This window comes from Oncorhynchus mykiss, chromosome 14, assembly GCF_013265735.2.
Source record: "Oncorhynchus mykiss isolate Arlee chromosome 14, USDA_OmykA_1.1, whole genome shotgun sequence".
Taxonomy (NCBI): domain Eukaryota; kingdom Metazoa; phylum Chordata; class Actinopteri; order Salmoniformes; family Salmonidae; genus Oncorhynchus; species Oncorhynchus mykiss.
The window spans coordinates 13,515,662-13,535,507 of NC_048578.1; the positions used below are offsets into that span (position 1 = coordinate 13,515,662).

The 19,846-nt window shown below is 42.8% G+C and overlaps 1 protein-coding gene across 8 annotated transcripts in view; it reads left to right on the plus strand.

The window, feature by feature from the left end:
• Window positions 1-10,109, plus strand: part of LOC110488851 (transcription factor COE3) — a 102,019-nt gene extending 91,910 nt beyond the window's left edge. For 2 of the 8 annotated variants that reach the window (XM_036943003.1, XM_036943002.1), the window contains exons 13-17: window positions 4-178; window positions 4,701-4,883; window positions 6,359-6,559; window positions 7,047-7,109; window positions 7,241-10,109. In XM_036943003.1, the coding sequence (XP_036798898.1) occupies window positions 4-178; window positions 4,701-4,883; window positions 6,359-6,559; window positions 7,047-7,105 (618 nt within the window). In that variant the 3' untranslated portion in view covers window positions 7,106-7,109; window positions 7,241-10,109. The remainder of the gene's footprint in view (window positions 1-3; window positions 179-4,700; window positions 4,884-6,358; window positions 6,560-7,046; window positions 7,110-7,240) is intronic. The other 6 variants (XM_036943005.1, XM_036943004.1, XM_036943007.1 and 3 more) reach the window with 4 other exon arrangements.
• Window positions 10,110-19,846: the final 9,737 nt, after the last annotated feature.

Genomic DNA, 19,846 nt, shown 5'->3' on the forward strand with positions numbered 1-19,846 from the left:
CAGGAGATCATCCTGAAGCGGGCAGCGGACTTGACCGAGGCCCTGTACAGTGTCCCCCGCAGCCACAACCAGCTGCCCTCGCTCAGCGGCTCGGCAGCTCACTCCGGCATGATGGGAGTCAACTCCTTCAGCAGCCAGCTGGCAGTCAACATCTCTGAGGCCTCGCAGGGGGACCAGGGTGAGTGCTGCAACCCCCCACCATGACCCGTCACCCCATGATCCTCACCCTCCACCCTCTGATCCTCTCACCCCTTCTCTGTGTATTGGTGTCCCCTGTGGATATGTGGTGATGGCTAGTCCAATGTTTCTCCTCAATGTGCAGTGGGGCAAAAAAGTATTTAGTCAGCCACCAATTGTGCAAGTTCTCCCACTTAAAAAGATGAGAGAGGCCTGTAATTTTCATCATAGGTACGCTTCAACTATGACAGACAAAATGAGAGAACAAAATCCAGAAAATCACATTGTAGGATTTTTAATGAATTTATTTGCAAATTATGGTGGAAAATAAGTATTTGGTCAATAACAAAAGTTTATCTCAATACTTTGTTATATACCCTTTGTTGGCAATGACAGAGGTCAAACGTTTTCTGTAAGTCTTCACAAGGTTTTCACACACTGTTGCTGGTATTTTGGCCCATTCCTCCATGCAGATCTCCTCTAGAGCAGTGATGTTTTGGGGCTGTTGCTGGGCAACACGGACTTTCAACTCCCTCCAAAGATTTTCTATGGGGTTAAGATCTGGAGACTGGCTAGGCCACTCCAGGACCTTGAAATGCTTCTTACGAAGCCACTCGTTCGTTGCCCGGTGTGTTTGGGCGGTGTGTTTGGGAACATTGTCATGCTGAAAGACCCAGCCACGTTTCATCTTCAATGCCCTTGCTGATGGAAGGAGGTTTTCACTCAAAATCTCACGATACATGGCCCCATTCATTCTTTCCTCAAAACGGATCAGTCGTCCTGGTCCCTTTGCAGAAAAACAGCCCCAACACATGATGTTTCCACTCCCATGCTTCATAGTAGGTATGGTGTTCTTTGGATGCAACTCAGCATTCTTTGTCCTCCAAACACAACGAGTTGAGTTTTTACCAAAAAGTTATATTTTCGTTTCATCTGACCATATGACATTCTCCCAATCTTCTTCTGGATCATCCAAATGCTCCCTAGAAAACTTCAGATGGGCCTGGACATGTACTGGCTTAAGCAGGGGGACACGTCTGGCACTGCAGGATTTGAGTCCCTGGCGGTGTAGTGTGTTACTGATGGTAGGCATTGTTACTTTGGTCCCAGCTCTCTGCAGGTCATTCACTAGGTCCCCCTGTGTGGTTCTGTGTGGATTTTCGCTCACCGTTCTTGTGATCATTTTGACCCCACGGGGTGAGATCTTGCGTGGAGCCCCAGATCGAGGGAGATTATCAGTGGTCTTGTATGTCATCCATTTCCCAATAATTGCTCCCACAGTTGATTTCTTCAAACCAAGCTGCTTATCTATTGCAGATTCAGTCTTCCCAGCCTGGTGCAGGTCTACAATTTTGTTTCTGGTGTCCTTTGACAGCTCTTTGGTCTTTACCATAGTGGAGTTTGGAGTGTGACTGTTTAAGGTTGTGGACAGGTGTCTTTTATACTGATAACAAGTTCAAACAGGTGCCATTAATACAGGTAACGAGTGAAGGACAGAGGACCTCTTAAAGAAGAAGTTACAGGTCTGTGAGAGCCAGAAATCTTGCTTGTTTGTAGGTGACCAAATACTTATTTTCCACCATAATTTGCAAATAAATTCATTAAAAATCCTACAATGTGATTTTCTGGATTTTATTTCTTCATTTTGTCTGTCATAGTTTAAGTGTACCTATGATTAAAATTACAGGCCACTCTCATCTTTTTAAGTGGGAGAACTTGCACAATTGGTGGCTGACTAAATACTTTTTTGCCCCACTGTACGTATCCTGGCTATCCTGTAGTGATACTTTAGTGTCTGTCAGCGCCTCTGCTTTTAGTAGCCATATGCACCAGGCCAGGCCCTCTGTGCATACATCCACTCAGTGAAACATTCCCTCAGATCCAAGCGTGTGTGTGTGTGCGTGCGGGTGTGTGAGTGTGTGTGTGTGTGTGTGGCAGACAGTGACACCAGCTCCCTGTCACTATTCATTGGGAGTGTATGAGAAGGGGAGGTGATAATGAGTTCAGAAATGCAGACAATGTGGCATGAATAAAACAACCAGAGTTTAGTTACTGAATACAGCCAGAGACAGAAGCTTGGTCAATGGGTCAGGGAGCAGTGTGTGTTTGTGTGTCTCTCTTAACAGCTTTGACTGTGAAATCACTATTTATACACTTTCAAAAATGCATAAGCATGTCATTAAGCATATGTTATAATGCAAAGCCCCCCACGCACGCACGCACGCACGCACACACACGCGCGCACACACACACACACACACTATCCTAGAGAGGGCTGTTTCCTTTGATAAAGCAGCTCTGTGACTGATGCACAGGAAATATGTCTGAACGTGTGATGAACACATTGGCTCACGTCGGAGTCGAGGATATGGATAGAAAGAGGAAATGCGAGCGATATCTAGAACTGTTTTCTCTCCCCTGACACCTCAGCGTTCTAGTTCCCCCTTTTCTATCCCTCCCTCCCTCCACCCGTCTGCTTTTCACATTGACATACGAGAGAACACCTACAGGAATGTATGAGGTCATGGGAACAGGACTGCAGCAAATCGTGAAAATACATAATGCCATATTTTATGTCCGTGATCATTGGAACATTACAACCCAGAATCAGACTATTTCCCCCTACTGTTGTACAACTATGAAATGCCTCTTTGTACTCCTAGAAAGGACGCACTATGATTAAAACCTTAATATACAGGGCAGATCATACGCCGAGCCTTATCAAACGCATGAGGAATGTAATTTACTGAATCAATTCCAGACCAGCGTTATGGATCTGCTTTACATCAACAGCAAAATGGATTATGTAATTTCTCCTCTGGCATTTGTCTTAAAACAGGCATCCACTCCACTTGTTTTACTTTATGCTGACAGTTTCCTCTGGAGCAAATAGGGAAACTACATTGTGGCGCGTCTCGGTCTCATTGACCTCCAGAGGCTGACCTCGTCATTGCCTCAGTCAGCGATTTCTGGATAGGGTTACTGACTGCTCCCCCTAGGCTAGGCCTGTCCTTCATGTCTCACCCCAATAGAGGAGTGGAGTTGCCTTAACCCTCTCCCCCCGATACCACCTAGAGCCTTTAGTTGATTGGCCTTCATCTAGGATGTATTGAATACCCGTGCTCCCTTCGTTATAGCACTCTCCCCTTCACGAGGCACTAGCGCTTGCACCAACTTGGGGGCTTAGTTGGAGGCCAGAGAGAAAGGCACAATATGCCAAGTAGCACAGTGTGCTCAAACTTCCTCTCTCTCCTTCTCTCCTTCTCTCCCACACTCTTAGAAATAAAGGGTCCTGGAAGAACCTTTTGGGTTCATGACGGAACCATTCCAGTTGGTGGACCCTTTCCAGTTGAAAAGGTTGAACCCCTCTGACAAAGGTCTTCAAGGAACCCCTGTGTAAAGGTTCAAACCGGAAACTTTTTGTGATGGGAGTGGTTCAATTTTGAACCTATTTAATAATATATTATGGAGGTGGCAGCCTATCAGATTGGAGGCGTGGCTATCCAATATTTATTTTTGGTCACCCTTTGGCATAAATGTCATTCCTGTTCTTCATGTTAAGTCGGTACACTGCAAACTAAAATGTTTCTTGAATATTTATGCATATTATATATTCTAATATAATATTAATAATATTAACATTGCTGATTACATACAGTAATAAAGTGGTAACTAGTCCAATCTTGGGATTTGCATCGGCTCTTGAGGAACTCACACCTCTGTTAGCCTCATTGAAGTTACAAAATTGTTCAACCTTAACAACAAAACAGTTAACAGGAATGACATTTACTCTAATGGGTGGCCCAAAAAAAACCTACTAAGCCAAGCCTCCACTCCAGGGTTCCTTCAGAAATCCGTTGCTACATTGAACTTTTAAAGGTTCGTCCAAGAATCCCTTACCTAGCCAAAGGTGCAAATATGAACCTTGAGGAACTCCAGGGGTTCCTTGAGGATCTCCAGGGTTCCTCAAGTCACCAATAATTCTAAGAGTTCACTCTCCTTATCCTCCCCACTCCCACTCTCTCTCCCTTTCCCACTTTTTGGTTTGAGCCAACGCAATTCCCAGCAGGAGAGCAATTGATGGAGCTCTGCCCTGGGATCAGGGAGAGTGCAGGCAATGGGAAACACATGTCAGAAACAACGGTGGAGGGAGTGGCAGCATGGACAATCCCTTGCAAAAGCCACACTTTGTCTGATTCAACTCTGCAATGCATTGGAGAAACATGGACATTTACAATACGGTTGCATTTTGGAAAGCCCCCCTCTTACCAAATCGAACATATGCTTTATCACTTCTGACATAATATTTATTAACCCTTGTTCAGATTTGAAGTGCAAAGGGAATTGTGCTCATACAGTGAGGGGAGAGGGGTGGTTTTAGTTCTGGAGGAGAGCAATGCAATTCTTAATACTTACTATATAGGAATTTGGCCCATGCTGTTCGAGGTTGTCAACGGATCTTGTTCAAACTGCACGGTTTTGATGACATTGGATTGACCATAGCATTTCCTCCTTTTGTCCAGGTTACTCCCGTAACTCCAACAGTGTATCGCCCCGTGGCTACGTCCCCAGCTCCACGCCACAGCAGTCCAACTACAACACCATCACGTCCACCATGAACGGCTACGGAGCGGGCATGACCAACCTGGGGGTGCCAGGCTCACCCAGCTTCCTCAACGGCTCTGCCGCCAACTCCCCCTACGCAAGTAAGTACAGCCTTATTTGGTCTCAATGATCATCACTGTAACAAAACACTGGGGGATCATTTGGTTAGTTATACGTGGTGGGATAGCAGCACACGGTTTCATTTGGACAGTAGTATTCTGATTCAGTCCAGGAGGGATGCAGTGTGGGACGCAGTGTCTGCTAGCGCTTCTCTTACTTTGCGTTTACTCAGTGACTGATTTAGATCTGGTGGCGCCAAGTGTGTGGACTCACAGACTAAATAATTGACGTCAGTTTACTATTGGTCAATTCAGTGGAGGCATCCGCTGGCGTTCTAGAGGACTGGTGTTGAGGACACCTGCTGTAGGATCTGCATTGGAATTCCTCACACACATCTCATAGATGACATCACTGGGATTCCTTCTCTCTCCCTCAGTGCTAGAACCCTCCAGGGTCTCTGTCCCTGATTTTTCCTTCACCACTCTGCAAATAACATGCTTAGCGTCACGATTCTGCTCTGAGGTCACAGGTGTTTTAGAGAGAGTCTTGAACTCTAACTGTCAACCTCTGGGACTCATTGAATTGCTTATTATTTAGGCTACAGCATCACAGAGCAAAGTCTCCCAAAATAATAAGTGTCCCAGTAGTTGTAAATTCTGGATGCTGAACTGAAAGTGGATTTTTGTCTGACACTTGATGTGGAAGGTTATGCATTGTCTACTGAAGGGAAAGGTTGGGTTTGTCTGTCTATACCATGCATTGTACAAGTCTTCATCTGCTTTGCCTATACCTTGTTCCATCTCCTTCATTACGTAACACTACTAACATACTAACACCCTCATAGATTCATTCATGCTATTGGCCAAACCCATTCAGTTAGATCAGTAACAAAACATATAAACTGTGACTTTACAGAGCAAGAATACGTTAATAGTTCAAGGGAGATAAAAACAAAATAACTATTCACATGTAGGGATACATACAATTTGCATTTTGTCATCAATTTTAGACTTCCATTTTGAATTTCCGTATTTGTGAGATATGAGGCTAAATGCTGCTTCAGGGTTTCATACTTTACTGGATTCATATGTCTTGTGAATAAAGATGCAATAACTCGTAGGTACAGAAATGAACCAAGCCAGTATGGGGAGAATGGGGTATCAAATGCATTGTGCTTTAAATTAAATTGCTTCATTATCACAGTCAGCATTTCAGCCATTAACATTCTACACACATGCATACACACGCACACACACATATATTTGTTTGTGAACATGGATGGAGGTTGCTGCTATCCTCAAGAACAAGGTATTGTTTGTGTCAAAGTCTAAAATGGGCCTTCAAGTTATGGATCAACTTGCAGATATTGAGCACCTTTTACTCCGAGCATGTTACTCCAGACCTTGGCCCTTCTTCAGGCAGGCATCCATTCCTCAGCCCCCATGCATGCCCTCACTGTACAGCTCATCTCAGTCCACTCACTCACCAACCTCTGTCTGTCTGTCTTCTCCGTTAGGATCAACCACCTCCCCCTCCTCCTCCTACTCCTCCTCCTCCTCCATCCCTCTGTTCTCCGGTGGACCCATAGGCCCTTATTCATTCTCTCCTGTCCATATGATCTCTGCAGTCAAACAGAAGAGCGCCTTCGCCCCTGTCGTGCGGCCACAGACCTCCCCGCCCCCCACCTGCACCACCACCAATGGCAGCAGCCTACAGGGTGAGCATCCCGCCCCTCAGTCCCGCCCACTTCTGCCTGGGTCACTGTTAGAAAAGGGCATGTCATGGATACCCTGTTATGCTAGAACTCACACAACAAAATGATATGACCTGAGTTAGTAGTGGATTGAAGGTCAAAGTTGATCCATAACTTCTGGCTCTGAGTGACTTTTCAAAACATTCATCACAATCAAATCATTTGGCTGAGAATCTTTGTTCACATAGAGTGGTTATAAGGGCTCGATCCAATATGCATGGCTGAAGCGTTACAGATTGTGCGGTGGGAATGTAAAGGTCATTTCCAATTGAGCCGACATATGTAGTGTTAACCGTGAATGCAGTCTCAGCTAACGCGGGAACATTGCCTTTACATTTCTATGACACTACAACTCCGAACCTCAGCGATACAGATTGAATCCAGGCCTTAGTTAATGTAACATGACTGGAAAAGTTATTATATTTGAAAAATATAATTTTGTCATTCTTAGGTTTTGCAGCAAATCCATATGCATATCATAATTACCTCAACACACGGCTTTTCATTTAAGAGGGTGTGTAATGATTTTCTATGGGATATGTATCCTTACAACATTATATTTCAACGTTATAGATGCAAAACATGTTATGGATACAAAACATCTCGCCACATTCATAGGTAACCAGCGTGTCTGTTGTCTTTCAGCCATGGCAGGTCTCATAGTCCCACCTATGTGAAGAAGACCTTCCGCCAGACAGACCACATTTCCACTGGCTCACAGAATATCTACAACAGAAGCTTAAAGCTCATCAATCTCCAAAACAGGACCATGAAGCCCCTTCTCTCCTGGAAACAGAGCAAACAGCACAACAAAGAAAATGACAGTAACCGATAACCCGTAAAATGTCACTAGAGTATGTTTGTGTTGGTTCAGTAATTGAGTTCACCGTCACCTTCTGTGCTTTGCATTTTGGGACTTTCCTTGCCCAATGGATAGCATTCCAACATATATATGTGTGAAGGGTTAGCTCATCTGAAAATATAGCGAATAATAAACTGTGGATTTGAAAGGCAGGTAGTTAATCCTTGTGGTGTGAGTATTGTCCTGAGTCCTAAACAAGAAAAGTCATTTGACTGGATCTTCTAATGAACCGAGTTCCTTTTCAGTCATTTAACCACTGTGAGCAGGGAACGTGGAAAGGCCTACAGTTCAAAACTGTCAGCTATGGAAAAAGTGCAGAATCCAAGAATATCAAACTCTCCGTCAATTGTCAGACTCAAAATAGGTGGGAGTTTCAATGAAAATTCCCCCCAATGTCTATAAAAAACCCGCTTCAAAAGACCATTGATATCTAATGTCAAAGTCTAATAGCATTTTTGTTTGTGTACCATAGCTTTTAATAATGTGTGTGTTTATCATATTTAAAGGGAAATGCAGTAATTTTCTAATCTAAAGAAAGGGTTGGCAAACATTCTGCCAAGGAGAGAAAAGCAAATGTTATACTAATATTTGCCCACTACCAGAGTCATGCCAGGGCAGCCCAAGGTTGTGAGGTTCAAAGGTTTTGGATGTCTACCATTTTTGAAACACAGTACAAAAGATATATTTCCGGGGTGTGTTGATTGATAGATTTTAACCAGAAATGCTTGCAGCAGTTTTAATCACATTTAGGTACCAGAGTTCTTGTTATTCTTCTGATTGTGCTTATTTTGTATGTATTTATAAAGTATGTTTTGGGATTCCTTTTGTGATTTTGGCCTGAATGATAGTCTCAAATATACATGTAAACACATTCGATGTCTTAATACCTTTTAGATATTGTAAAAAGATTGAAAAAGGAGAGGAACAACCCTTTTGTAAAAACTAAAAAAGTTGAAACATGACATGGTCACCCTGTCTTTTAAAGCAGGATATATGCTCCACCACTTTTGTATAAAAATGCATTTCCGATACTATATTTAACTTTTTTTTTGTACACAGCATTTGTGTTTCCCCCCGTTCTTCTTGTCCTTTCTGTGTTACTGTGAAATGTGTATTATCATGGTTATTTCTTAATGCACTATTTTAGTTGGGGCACTTACAAGAGCAATGCATCTTAGCAAGCAAGAAAAACTTAAAGCAAAAGACAAAAGCTAGTACAAATATTAACCAAGATGTTTTTTGGGGGGGGATTCACATTTTTGTCATTGTGGCTGAAATGGAAAGGTCATTGTCATGTGAATGTCTCTAGTTCAAAAACTCTTCTATCATAAACCTCCGTTAGTTCATTGGTTAGAATTCAACTCCTTTCCCATATCATTTGGACCCAAGCCTATTCCTTGTGTTTTGGTGAGAATGAATGTAACACACATGCCTGTACGAATCAGCTCCGAAGTTGAAACCCAAGTAAACTGTCAATAACTGTAGAAGGACCACTCAAGTGTAGGGTTCAACTCTCTCAAGGAACCTTGATGTTAGTGTTTTTGGTGGTGGTGGTGGTGTTATTGCCGTTGCACACAAACTATCATTTACTTATGCAATTTGTATTTACTGTAATGCAAGTTATCTCTCCACATTTCAGTGGAATGGTTTTGAAACATAAAAGAACACAAGACATAATTGATGCCTTACAATAGAACATGATCCAACTTAATGCATTTTCATTATTTTGATACTCTAATTGAAGTGTGGTTAATTTGAGTTATGCTTTTGCAGATGTTTAAGAATTAGTTAAAGTTGTCATTCATTTGATGCTTTTGATTAATTTAATAACACAGGCCCATCATTTGAGCTGCAGAGGATGTAGTTTATACTGGGAAATGTTGGAGGGCACTTCCTGCTCCAAATGTCCACATGTCTTGTGTAATAGTGAACAATAGGTGACAAATCAATGATGAGCCTGATTAAATCTTTGATTGTATGCAAATTCTGTGCAGTGATTGCCATACATCGGCAATCATCGGGCGGCATCAACTTGTAGTCATAATGAGGGCTTGTAAAAAAAAGCGGAAAAATCTGTTACGCTTTTTTGAAAGCCATTTTTCAATTACGAGAATGAAGGCCAGCTCATAGAATGTCTTTTAGAGTGCACTTGTACACTTCACAAAACATCTGAATTCAATATCATGGAGTTCTAAACCCATTTTCAATGAAAACACAAGTTTTCTCTTCAAGTTAAATCTTGGCTGACTTTTCACAATCCTCCCCTTCACCCCCATTCCCTGTATCCATTCCATCCATATACTGAGTTTTAAATAGCTTGATTTAAAAAATGTTTTGTCATAGTTGTAGAAAGCTTGCTTTTTGCTGCCCTGGTTTTCAGCAGAGGTTTTTTAAATTGTAAAGTGTACTTTCTCAATGTTTAATTCAATGTGAAAAGGGGAGAGGTACTGCATCTATGTGAAATATGAAATGTACCATCAAAGTGTATCAAAGCACAATGTTTAATTAATGTCTTCAGAATACAAATGAGGGGGATCTCTCCAGCTTCTCCTTTTCTGTCTTTGACCATGCTGTAAATAGATGCATGTTTCTTTCTGTGATCCAGTAGTTTTTGTACAGAAACAGACTAATAAAGAATACATTTGGCCTCAAAAAACGATGTTGTATTGTTGGTTATATCTTCTGTATTGGAGTTCATTCTGCTTAGGGCGGCAGGTAGCCTAGCGGTTAAAAGCGTTGGGCCAGGCACTCTGGATAAGAGCGTCGGCTAAATGAATAAAATGTGAATGTTCTGAGGGGTTTAGCTACAAATCTATAATGAACAAAAATGTAAACGCAACATGCAACAATTTCAACGACTTTACTGAGTTACAGTTCATATAAGGAAATCAGTCAATTTAAATAAATTCATTACGCCCTAATCTATGGATTTCACATGACTGGGCAGGGGTGCAGCCATTCAGAATATATTTTTCCCCCCCACAAAAGGGCTTTATTACAGACAGAAATACTCCTCAGTTTCATCAGCTGTCTGAATGGCTGGTCTCAGATGATCCCTCAGGTGAAGAAGTCAGATGTGGAGGTCCTGGGCTGGAGTGGTTACACGGTTGGTCTGCGGTTGTGAGGCCGGTTGGACATCGAGAAATTAACATTCAATTCTCTGCTAACAGCTCTGGTGGACATCCTTGCAGTCAGCATGCCAATTGTACGCTCCCTCAAAATTTGAGACATATGTGGCATTGTGTTGTGTGACAAAACCGCACATTTTAGAGTGGCCTTTTATTGTCCCCTGCACAAGGTTCACCTGTGTAATGATCATGCTGTTTATTCAGCTTCTTGATATGCCGCATCTGTCAGGTGGATGGATTATCTTGGCATGCGTATGGAACATTTCTGGGATATTTCAGCTCATGAAACATGGGACCAACACTTTCCATGTTGCGTTTATATTTTTGTTCAGTGCACAATCATATATTCCCTCACATAGCAGGGGGCAACAATAATCAAACCAAGTACTCCTAGCTTCATAAAAAACTTTCCAGACAAGCTCATCCTTCAAAAGCTTCAACCTTTTGGAAGCTCGTTCAACTCTCCTCAGTCTACGGGAGATATTTTTGCAACAGCCTCCAAAGATCTCATTTTATGATGAAAATCTTGGCTCTCAAACTTTCAAACGGGACCTCTCAGATTACATATTGACCAGTGCTTATCTGAATCGATCATTCAAAGTCTGAGGAAGGGAAACAATTCCTCCCTCTGTAAATGGCAGCAAATCATCGGGTAAAAACCTCATCTCCGTGGTTGCAAGTTTAGACTTATGTTTTGAGTCAAAGAGACAGGTTTTCAAAATTGTACAAAGTGACTTCATCACTGCAGTGACTCGTCCTCATAAAGGCACTACATAAGGAGCACACAAGGCAATTCATTTGTGCATGCTAGTGTGCGTGTTTGCAAGAGTTCATGTTATTTTGTGTGTGCCTACCTGTTTGATAGTTTGTGCTCTGTGCACAGGCTTCCTCAGGGGCTTCCTGAGATAGCTGCCCTTAACTCTACCCAGTTCTCTTTTTAATGCCATTAGAGTAGACCAGCAGATGTCTTTATCAAGTCAGCAGCCCCTCAGTAGGAAGTCTGCTTTACAACCTTCAAGCACGTAGGAGGATCAGAACATCAGCTATCTATGAGATTTAGCATCCGAGGCTACAAAAGGCTACGTTGATTAGCCACCATTAGCTTTCTACGCCACAGGTTGTGAGTAATTAACCCTACTTTGGTAGTCAGCAGTATCTTGATGAGTTTTGATGACTCTTTGTTGTCGGGTACACAGTGCTCGTTAGTAAGGTTCTTCGCCCAAAGCCTTCTAGAGCACGCCCATGGAAAACCATCTCCCAGAACCCGAGTCCTTCCCCTATAAGCCTCTGGTACCAAAGCCAATATACATCTGGGGTCTGCCAATGCAGGGCGGAAGCTAAGTAGCCCAGGCTATATAAAACTTGGCCACCATCCCATAATAAGTGGTTTGTCAAGTAGAGAGCCCATTAATGGGTTTGACATATTTGAGCGAGAGCACTCCATAACACATGATCAGGGTTTCCTCTGTAAAGATTTCCTGGGAAAAAAGGTTCTCATTCAGCGCCTTGAAAGAGGAGGATGTTGTAGTGTTTCTGGGTGTTTTGGCTGGTAACATACAAGCAGTAAGTTAGCATCTGTAGAGGAAGGAAGGAAGGAAGGAAGGAAGGAAGGAAGGAAGGAAGGAAGGAAGGAAGGAAGGAAGGAAGGAAGGAAGGAAGGAGAGGAAGCTTCCACTAAGGGCTCGATTCAATCCGTATCGCCGAAGTTCAGTCTGCTGTTCCCATATGCTTCAAGAGGGCCACCATTGTTTCTGTTCCCAAGAAAGCTAAGGTAACTGAGCTAAACGACTACCGCCCCGTAGCACTCACTTCCGTCATCATGAAGTGCTTTGAGAGACTAATCATGGACCATATCACCTCCACCATACCTGACACCGTAGACCCACTCCAATTTGCTTACTGCCCCAATAGGTCCACAGACGACGCAATCGCAACCACACTGCACACTGTGCTAACCCATCTGGACAAGAGAAATACCTATGTGAGAATGCTGTTCATCGACTACAGCTCAGTATTTAACACAATAGTACCCTCCAAACTCATCATCAAGCTCGAGACCCTGGGTCTCGACCCCACCCTGTGCAACTGGGTACTGGACTTCGTGACGGGCCGTCCCCAAAACATCTCCACCCCGCTGATCATCAACACTGTAGCCCCACAAGGGTGCGTTCTGAGCCCTCTCCTGTACTCCCTGTTCACCCACGACTGCGTGTCCATGCACGCCTCCAACTCAATCATCAAGTTTGCGGACGACACTACAGTGGTAGGCTTGATTAACAACAACGACGAGACGGCCTACAGGGAGGAGGTGAGGGCCCTTGGAGTGTGGTGTCAGGAAAATAACCAGTGTGGACTTCAGGAAACAGCAGAGGGAGCACCCCCCTATCCACATCGACGGGACAGTAGTGGAGAGGGTAGTAAGTTTCAAGTTCCTCGGCGTACACATCGCGTACAAACTGAATTGGTCCACCCACACAGACAGCGTTATGAAGAAGGCGCAGCAGCACCTCTTCAACCTCAGGAGGCTGAAGAAATTTGGCTTGTCACCAAAAACACTCACAAACTTCAACAGATGTACAATCGAGAGCATCCTGTCGAGGTGTATCACCGCCTGGTACAGCAACTGCTCCACCCACAACCGTAAGGCTCTCCAGAGGGTAGTGAGGTCTCCACAACGCATCACTGGGGGCAAACTACCTGCCCTCCAGGACACCTACACCACCCGATGTCACAGGAAGGCCATAAAGATCATCAAGGACAACAACCACCCGAGCCACTGCCTGTTCACCCTGCTATCATCCAGAAGGCGAGGTCAGTACAGGTGCATCAAAGCAGGGACCGAGAGACTGAAAAACAACTTCTATCTCAAGGCCATCAGACTGTTAAACACCCACCACTAACATTGAGTGGCTGCTGCCAACATACTGACTCAACTCCAGCCACTTTAATAATGGAAATTGATGGAAATTGATGTAAAAATGTATCAGTAGCCACTTTAAACAATGCCACTTAATATAATGTTTACATACCCTACATCACTCATCTCATATGTATATGTACAGTATATACTGTACTTTATATAATCTACTGCATCTTGCCATCTTTACGTAATACATGTATCACTAGCCACTTTAAACTATGCCACTTTATGTTTATATACCCTACATTACTCATCTCATATGTATATACTGTACTCTATACCATCTACTGCATCTTGCCTATGCTGTTCTGTACCATCACTCATTCATATATCTTTATGTACATATTCTTCATTCCTTTACACTTGTGTGTACAAGGTAGTAGTTGTGGAATTGTTAGGTTAGGTTACTCGTTGGTTATTACTGCATTGTCGGAACTAGAAGCACAAGCATTTCGCTACGCTCGCATTAACATATGCTAACCATGTGTATGTGTGACAAATAAACTTTGATTTGATTTGATTTACTGTATTGTGTGCTTGAAATGTAAAGCCAGCATATGCAGCGTTTACCATGAATGCAGTCTCCGCAAACGCAGGAACTTTTCCTTTATATTTAAATCACGCTATAACGTGGAACTTCAGCGATACAAATTGAATCGAGCCCTCACAGGCCAAAAAGGTGACCCGTATTTATATGATGGCCATATTCCACCATATTCCACCTCAATACTTTCTAGAAGCCTCTTTTCCTATCATCTTATCACTTCAACCTTACTGATCTGAAAGGACTGGCCCGGCTGTAACGAGTGGGAACATTCCACCTCGGCCATTACATAGCCTACAAAAAGCACAAGAGAGGATACTTTATTTTTCATGCATCATTCAAGTCTTGCATTCGTAGTTTGCATACCTCTAATAAGTTCAAAAGAAGAGGTGGTATAGATTTTGTGCAGGTGTGTTTTGCTTGGGGGTTTGGCCTGAGTGAATTAGGTGACATTGTCATTCCACTACACCATACATCTGCACTCTGAAATGCTGAAGAATTAGACCCTTTCCTGTGTGTTGATGATGTCATGGTGACACCGCAGGCCTGACTTTGGGCTGGAGAGGGTTCATAACAGTAAAACGGCACTCAGGACTGACAGGGGAGTGTAAGTCATCTCGCACAGGAAGTGCCCTGGGCCTCAGCCTGCGATGACATCGGAGACCTCCGCCAACTCTGCACAGTTAAGACGGTATGTAAATCACCCGTACAAAAGTTCAACCTCGCAGCCATGTTTCCTGGGAAGGACCGATGCTGGAGGAGCTTTGGAAATATGATGTTGGCCTATCAAAATCATGTGTTGCAAAACTGCTGCGAAAAAAGAGCACATATTTCAGTGTGAGGCTCACTGATTGTCTCGTCTTTTGGAGTGAGGTTAGAGAGTCTGTGTTCTTTAATAGTTTGTGAGTCCCCCGAGCTATTGGTACTGTGACAACGTGACAAATCAAACTGTGTTCATAGATGGGTCGTTATCTTCATAGCCTATGACATTACTGAACTGCAGACGACTCAAGGTCCGAGGGGTTCTGTAGTCTGGGGTTGGAACCTGCTTCTGTCCTCTCAGAGGATAGGGTTATGGTTGATGGTGGTAATGGGAAAATGGATCTATATTCACAGAGCATATCTATAAACCAATACAGGATTGGTGGATTCGTTGATTCAATGTATTACAATGACAGTGACGTCTACAGTATATAAATATTATTACTAACCTCATAAACAATGTAATACTTTTCAGTGAATGGTATGTCCATATTAACTCACTGATGCCTTCCTCCTACTACATGTTGAACTGTGTTGGTTTCAAAGCTGCAATGATTTCAGGAGCCCCTACCAATCAAAAAGCCTTCAGTAAATTAGCATTAGTAAACAAGGATATTGCCTACATTGTCTCTGTCAGATTTAACCTTTTATTGCAGTGGGCTTATTCAAAGTCACACAGGGTGATTCTTGGTAGTCTTAAATCTACTTTGAAACAAAAGTATACACCTCACACACATGTTTATGGACTTGTACCATACACCTGTACCATGTCAGATATAGAGTTGAAATGTAGTGCATTATGAGTTTGCATCCCAATATTATACTTTATATACATCACAGAAGACTGAAATACAACACAGCCGTTCAACATAGAAACTCTGCATTATTGTCGACAAAATAACACTTTCTTAAAAATAATAATAACATTCCACCCATGAGGCTAAAGACGGCGGTTTTGGTCATTGACTGGCCATTATTTGCATGTACAGTATTGCGTAAAAGCTTTATATATATATATATATATATATATACATACTGTATATATTTCCTTGTCTATCCCCTTCCTCCCCTCCCAACAATTCTAACTACCATTTTGCCCCAATTTCTCCATTCCCTTCAGAAAAACTCACCTAACATTTCTGTTAAATCAGCATCCCTCAAATCAGCAGCCCACCCCTCAAATCCCAAATACATTTCTCTCCCACAACACTGCTTACTTAAACAAACAAACCACCACCCTGTAATAGCTGCCACAACATGAAATGTCAGTTTTTGAGAAACATTGGCACACTCAAGTGGAATTTAGAAACAACTGTTTGCCATTAATCTCTCATTATACATTATGGTAGGTGTTATGTAATGTGTTATGACAGTATTATGAGAGGACAGTTTAAAACCAAAGTGTTTTTGTTTCATCAATTAATTTCAAATGGGTATAAATGCAGTCAGCTGTGTGTGTGAGTTTGGGGCAGGGCAGGGTTCTTTATGGTTAGTGTCACTGTGTCACTCAATGGTCCCTCAGCATAGCTCAGGGCTGCTGCTACAGGGGACCTTGGTGAAACCCCTGGGTAGGAAACCCAACCTCATAAATATGGAGCAGAGCAGGGGAAGTGCTCCGTTTCTAGAGGTCCCCCCTGGAGATCCACAGTCACTCTCTCAACAGTTCCCAGGAACCATGTATGTGCAGCAGCGAGAGAGAGAGAGAGAGAGAGAGAAAAAAAAATGCCCTTTGTTTTGTTTTGATTGGACTTCCCCCCCTCCCTAGGACCTTACAGAGATGTTTTCTCAAAGACAAGCAAAGCACAGAACACCTCCCCAAGAAAACAGAAAGACACGTACAAGAGTAAACTTTACACCTGTTTCCCTTTTTCATCTGTCTTCATTTGTGTGGGGGAGGCAGGATGTTTAGCTTGGCTGCGACCTGCCTCATGACTTAATCCCTGGGTGCTATTGTTAAATTTTCTGAAAAATAATGAAAACCAAATGTGGCATGGGACCCTGTTTTGAGTTTCAGGGCCTGCGCTTTAACAGTGTTACATTTCCAGCCATTGAGGCCAAATAATTCACTTAGGTTTCCCTTGTAATATTATGCCAAACATGAGATCTTTACTTTGTCAAATCTGGTAAGTATCAAACCAACTGTATCAATAGGAAAACAGTTTTAAAAAGCATTCCCAGAAGAGAGCCCGAAAAACACCTCTCACCTGGAAGCTGTTAAAGCCGACAGGAAATGGAGGCAGAGATCGAGTGCTTCCCAAAAATGTGTATCCCCCTGGAGAATGAAAATATGTAGATTCATCATAAAACATTTCTGAGAGGTTGAATTGTAACAGAAGATAAAACATCATCACAGACAACTGGGCACCCACTGGGCACCCACTGCCCTCAAGGATTATTATCACACAAACATCTGCAGACATAACTTTTTCAGATTTTATCTGGGACTTCACTACATCATCACTTTTGACATCCATAACGTGAACTTACATTTTCCAGATGATTCACAGCCATTTTCCCCATCGGTTTGGCAATGTCTCGGCAATATTTGCCCTCTTCACTGATAGATTTGGACTGCCCGCATTGAATTACAACTCGAGCTAAGGCATGCATGGCAAATGTTCTAGCAAAGCCGGTTCCTCCAGAGTGTTTCATGGTCTTATTTTGGACCTAATCTTGTCGCCTGACTTGCCACTTTTGTGACAACGACTCCCATTGTTAGGGCAGAGACATGAGCGTCTCATCATTATAGCTATACAGATCTCTGGTTCTTTTTTCCATTGAAATTCCTGAAGCACCATGATCGTCATCATGATGGTCTCACAGGCAGAAATCAGTGTTAATAAATCAATCCCCAGCTTGGGTGTGCTCTCCCCTGCTCCCTTAGCTGCTTGATAAACAAATGGATTCTGCATGCCTAATGAGAATGGGGGAGGTAGAGGTAAAGTAAGTAATACCTTTAATGATTTAATGATCTCAACAGACTAAAAAACACTGGCACCTGCCAAAAGCAAGAAACAAAGTCCAAGTCAGGAATTTCTGGACAGCAATACCTCACTGATCACGGACCAGGATTTATTGTATCTTGGCAGATTTACAGTGGACCGTGAGACATTTCTTGGAAAGACAATGCATTGAAGGGAGAGTTCGCATGTAACTGTGCATTGCAGATAAAGACAACACGCGGTCGTAAAAGTTTCAGCCGTCCCTGTAATCCAGGGTTTGTGCATGTCAGGCTTAGCCCGCTAACACAAGGTGATGACTTGCAGATGATGGGTAATCAGGAGCACATCTGCATAAGACATCACTCTTTTTTCGCCTGTCAGATGTGAAGGGTTACTGTAACCGTTCACTGTATAGAACAATCGTTCTCCCTCTTAATGTGTTCTGCAGTTCGGTGTAATGTGAGTCCGAGTGGGCACTGACAATAAAGAGAAAAAGTACGTTTAAACTCATCGCTTGAGGCCTCCCAAGTGGCGCAGAGGTCTAAGGCACTGCATTGCAGTGTTGCAGTGTCTCTACCAGCCATGACCAGGAGTTGCATAGCGCAGCGCAGAATTGGCCCTGCGTCGTCCCGGTTAGGGGAGGGTTTGGCTTGGGGGACTTTACTTGACTCATCGTGCTCTAGCAACTCCTATTGGCTGGCCGGGGGCCAGCAGGCTGACTTCGGTCATCAGTTGAACAGTGTTTCCTCCAGCACAGTGGTGCAGCTGGCTTCCTGGTTAAGCGAGTGGGTGTTAAGAAGGGCAGTTTAGCAGGTCATGTTTCAGAGGATGCATATCTCGACCTTCGCCTCTCCCAAGCCCAATGGGGAGTTGCAGCGATGAGACAAGATCATAACCACGAAATTGGGGAGAAAAAGGGGTTCGAAATTACAAAAATAAATAAATGAAAACTCTTGTGGGATAGATATACCTACAAGATCAGGTACTTGGCTTGATGGTCCTGGGAATAACAGTCTGGAAACTCCAAAAAACGGAACAAAATAAATTACATGTGGCAGAGCCCACAATTCATTGTTAGTATTCATCATTAAACAACAGGTTGATATTAGTTATGGATCCTTTATTTAAAACAAACGTTAATGATAAGTGGTGACATGATTGTGATTGGGTAGGGGACCATTCATATGGCTTCAGTATCATAACTGAGTCCATCAGAGCTTTCTAAGATGTCTCAAGAGAATGGGTAATAACGTATAGAATCCAACGGCAACCGTATAGTGGGCACAAATGATTTGGGTGCAACTGAGCAGTAGACAGATAGAACTGGCCATTATCCACTACAATATTACCTTTCTAAAGAAAGTTGATTAGAGGATATCATATTTGAGTGCATGTAAATGGCCCTATACCGCTATGATGCTGGCTAGCTTACATCTATTACTAAATACACTGTTTAGTATGTCACTAAGTAGACTGTCCTTACCAGACTATGGCATTATGAATAGTAAATATCGCATAATTTGAAGCTTGGCGGGTTAATCACATTTTTGGGTTTTGCAATAAGAGACTAGGAAATTCTAGTAGACACCTCTGCTGTCAAATTATTTACCAATGCTATGCTTGAATTCCATCTGTCCACTATTGGTGCTGCCCTTAAAAAATCCCCTCTGGGAACTGTGAAGATGTACCAGAGTTCCAGCCTGGCCAAGACTCTTATTAAAACAACGAAGCTCATAATTATTGTGGAGTTCCAAAGTAGCGCTAACCATAATGAGGCCACACAGGAACAGCCTTATAAAGAATGAATGTAATAAATAAGCCATTAGATGGGCAGTAAAGATGCAGGAAATAAAAAAACAACACTGAAACAGAGTCTGGACAGATCTCATTGGCTCTTGATGAGCACTTTGAGAAGTTGACATCTCTCGGATTTTCATTCCATTCCTAACTTTGCTGGCTGAAATGTTGAACCTCCTAAATTGTATATATATACAGTATATACTGTAACTGACTATGCCCCTTAATGATGTCATTGAAAATGTAGCGGCGAGATAATAGCTTTTGACAATGATATAGTGTTTGTTTTCTCCATG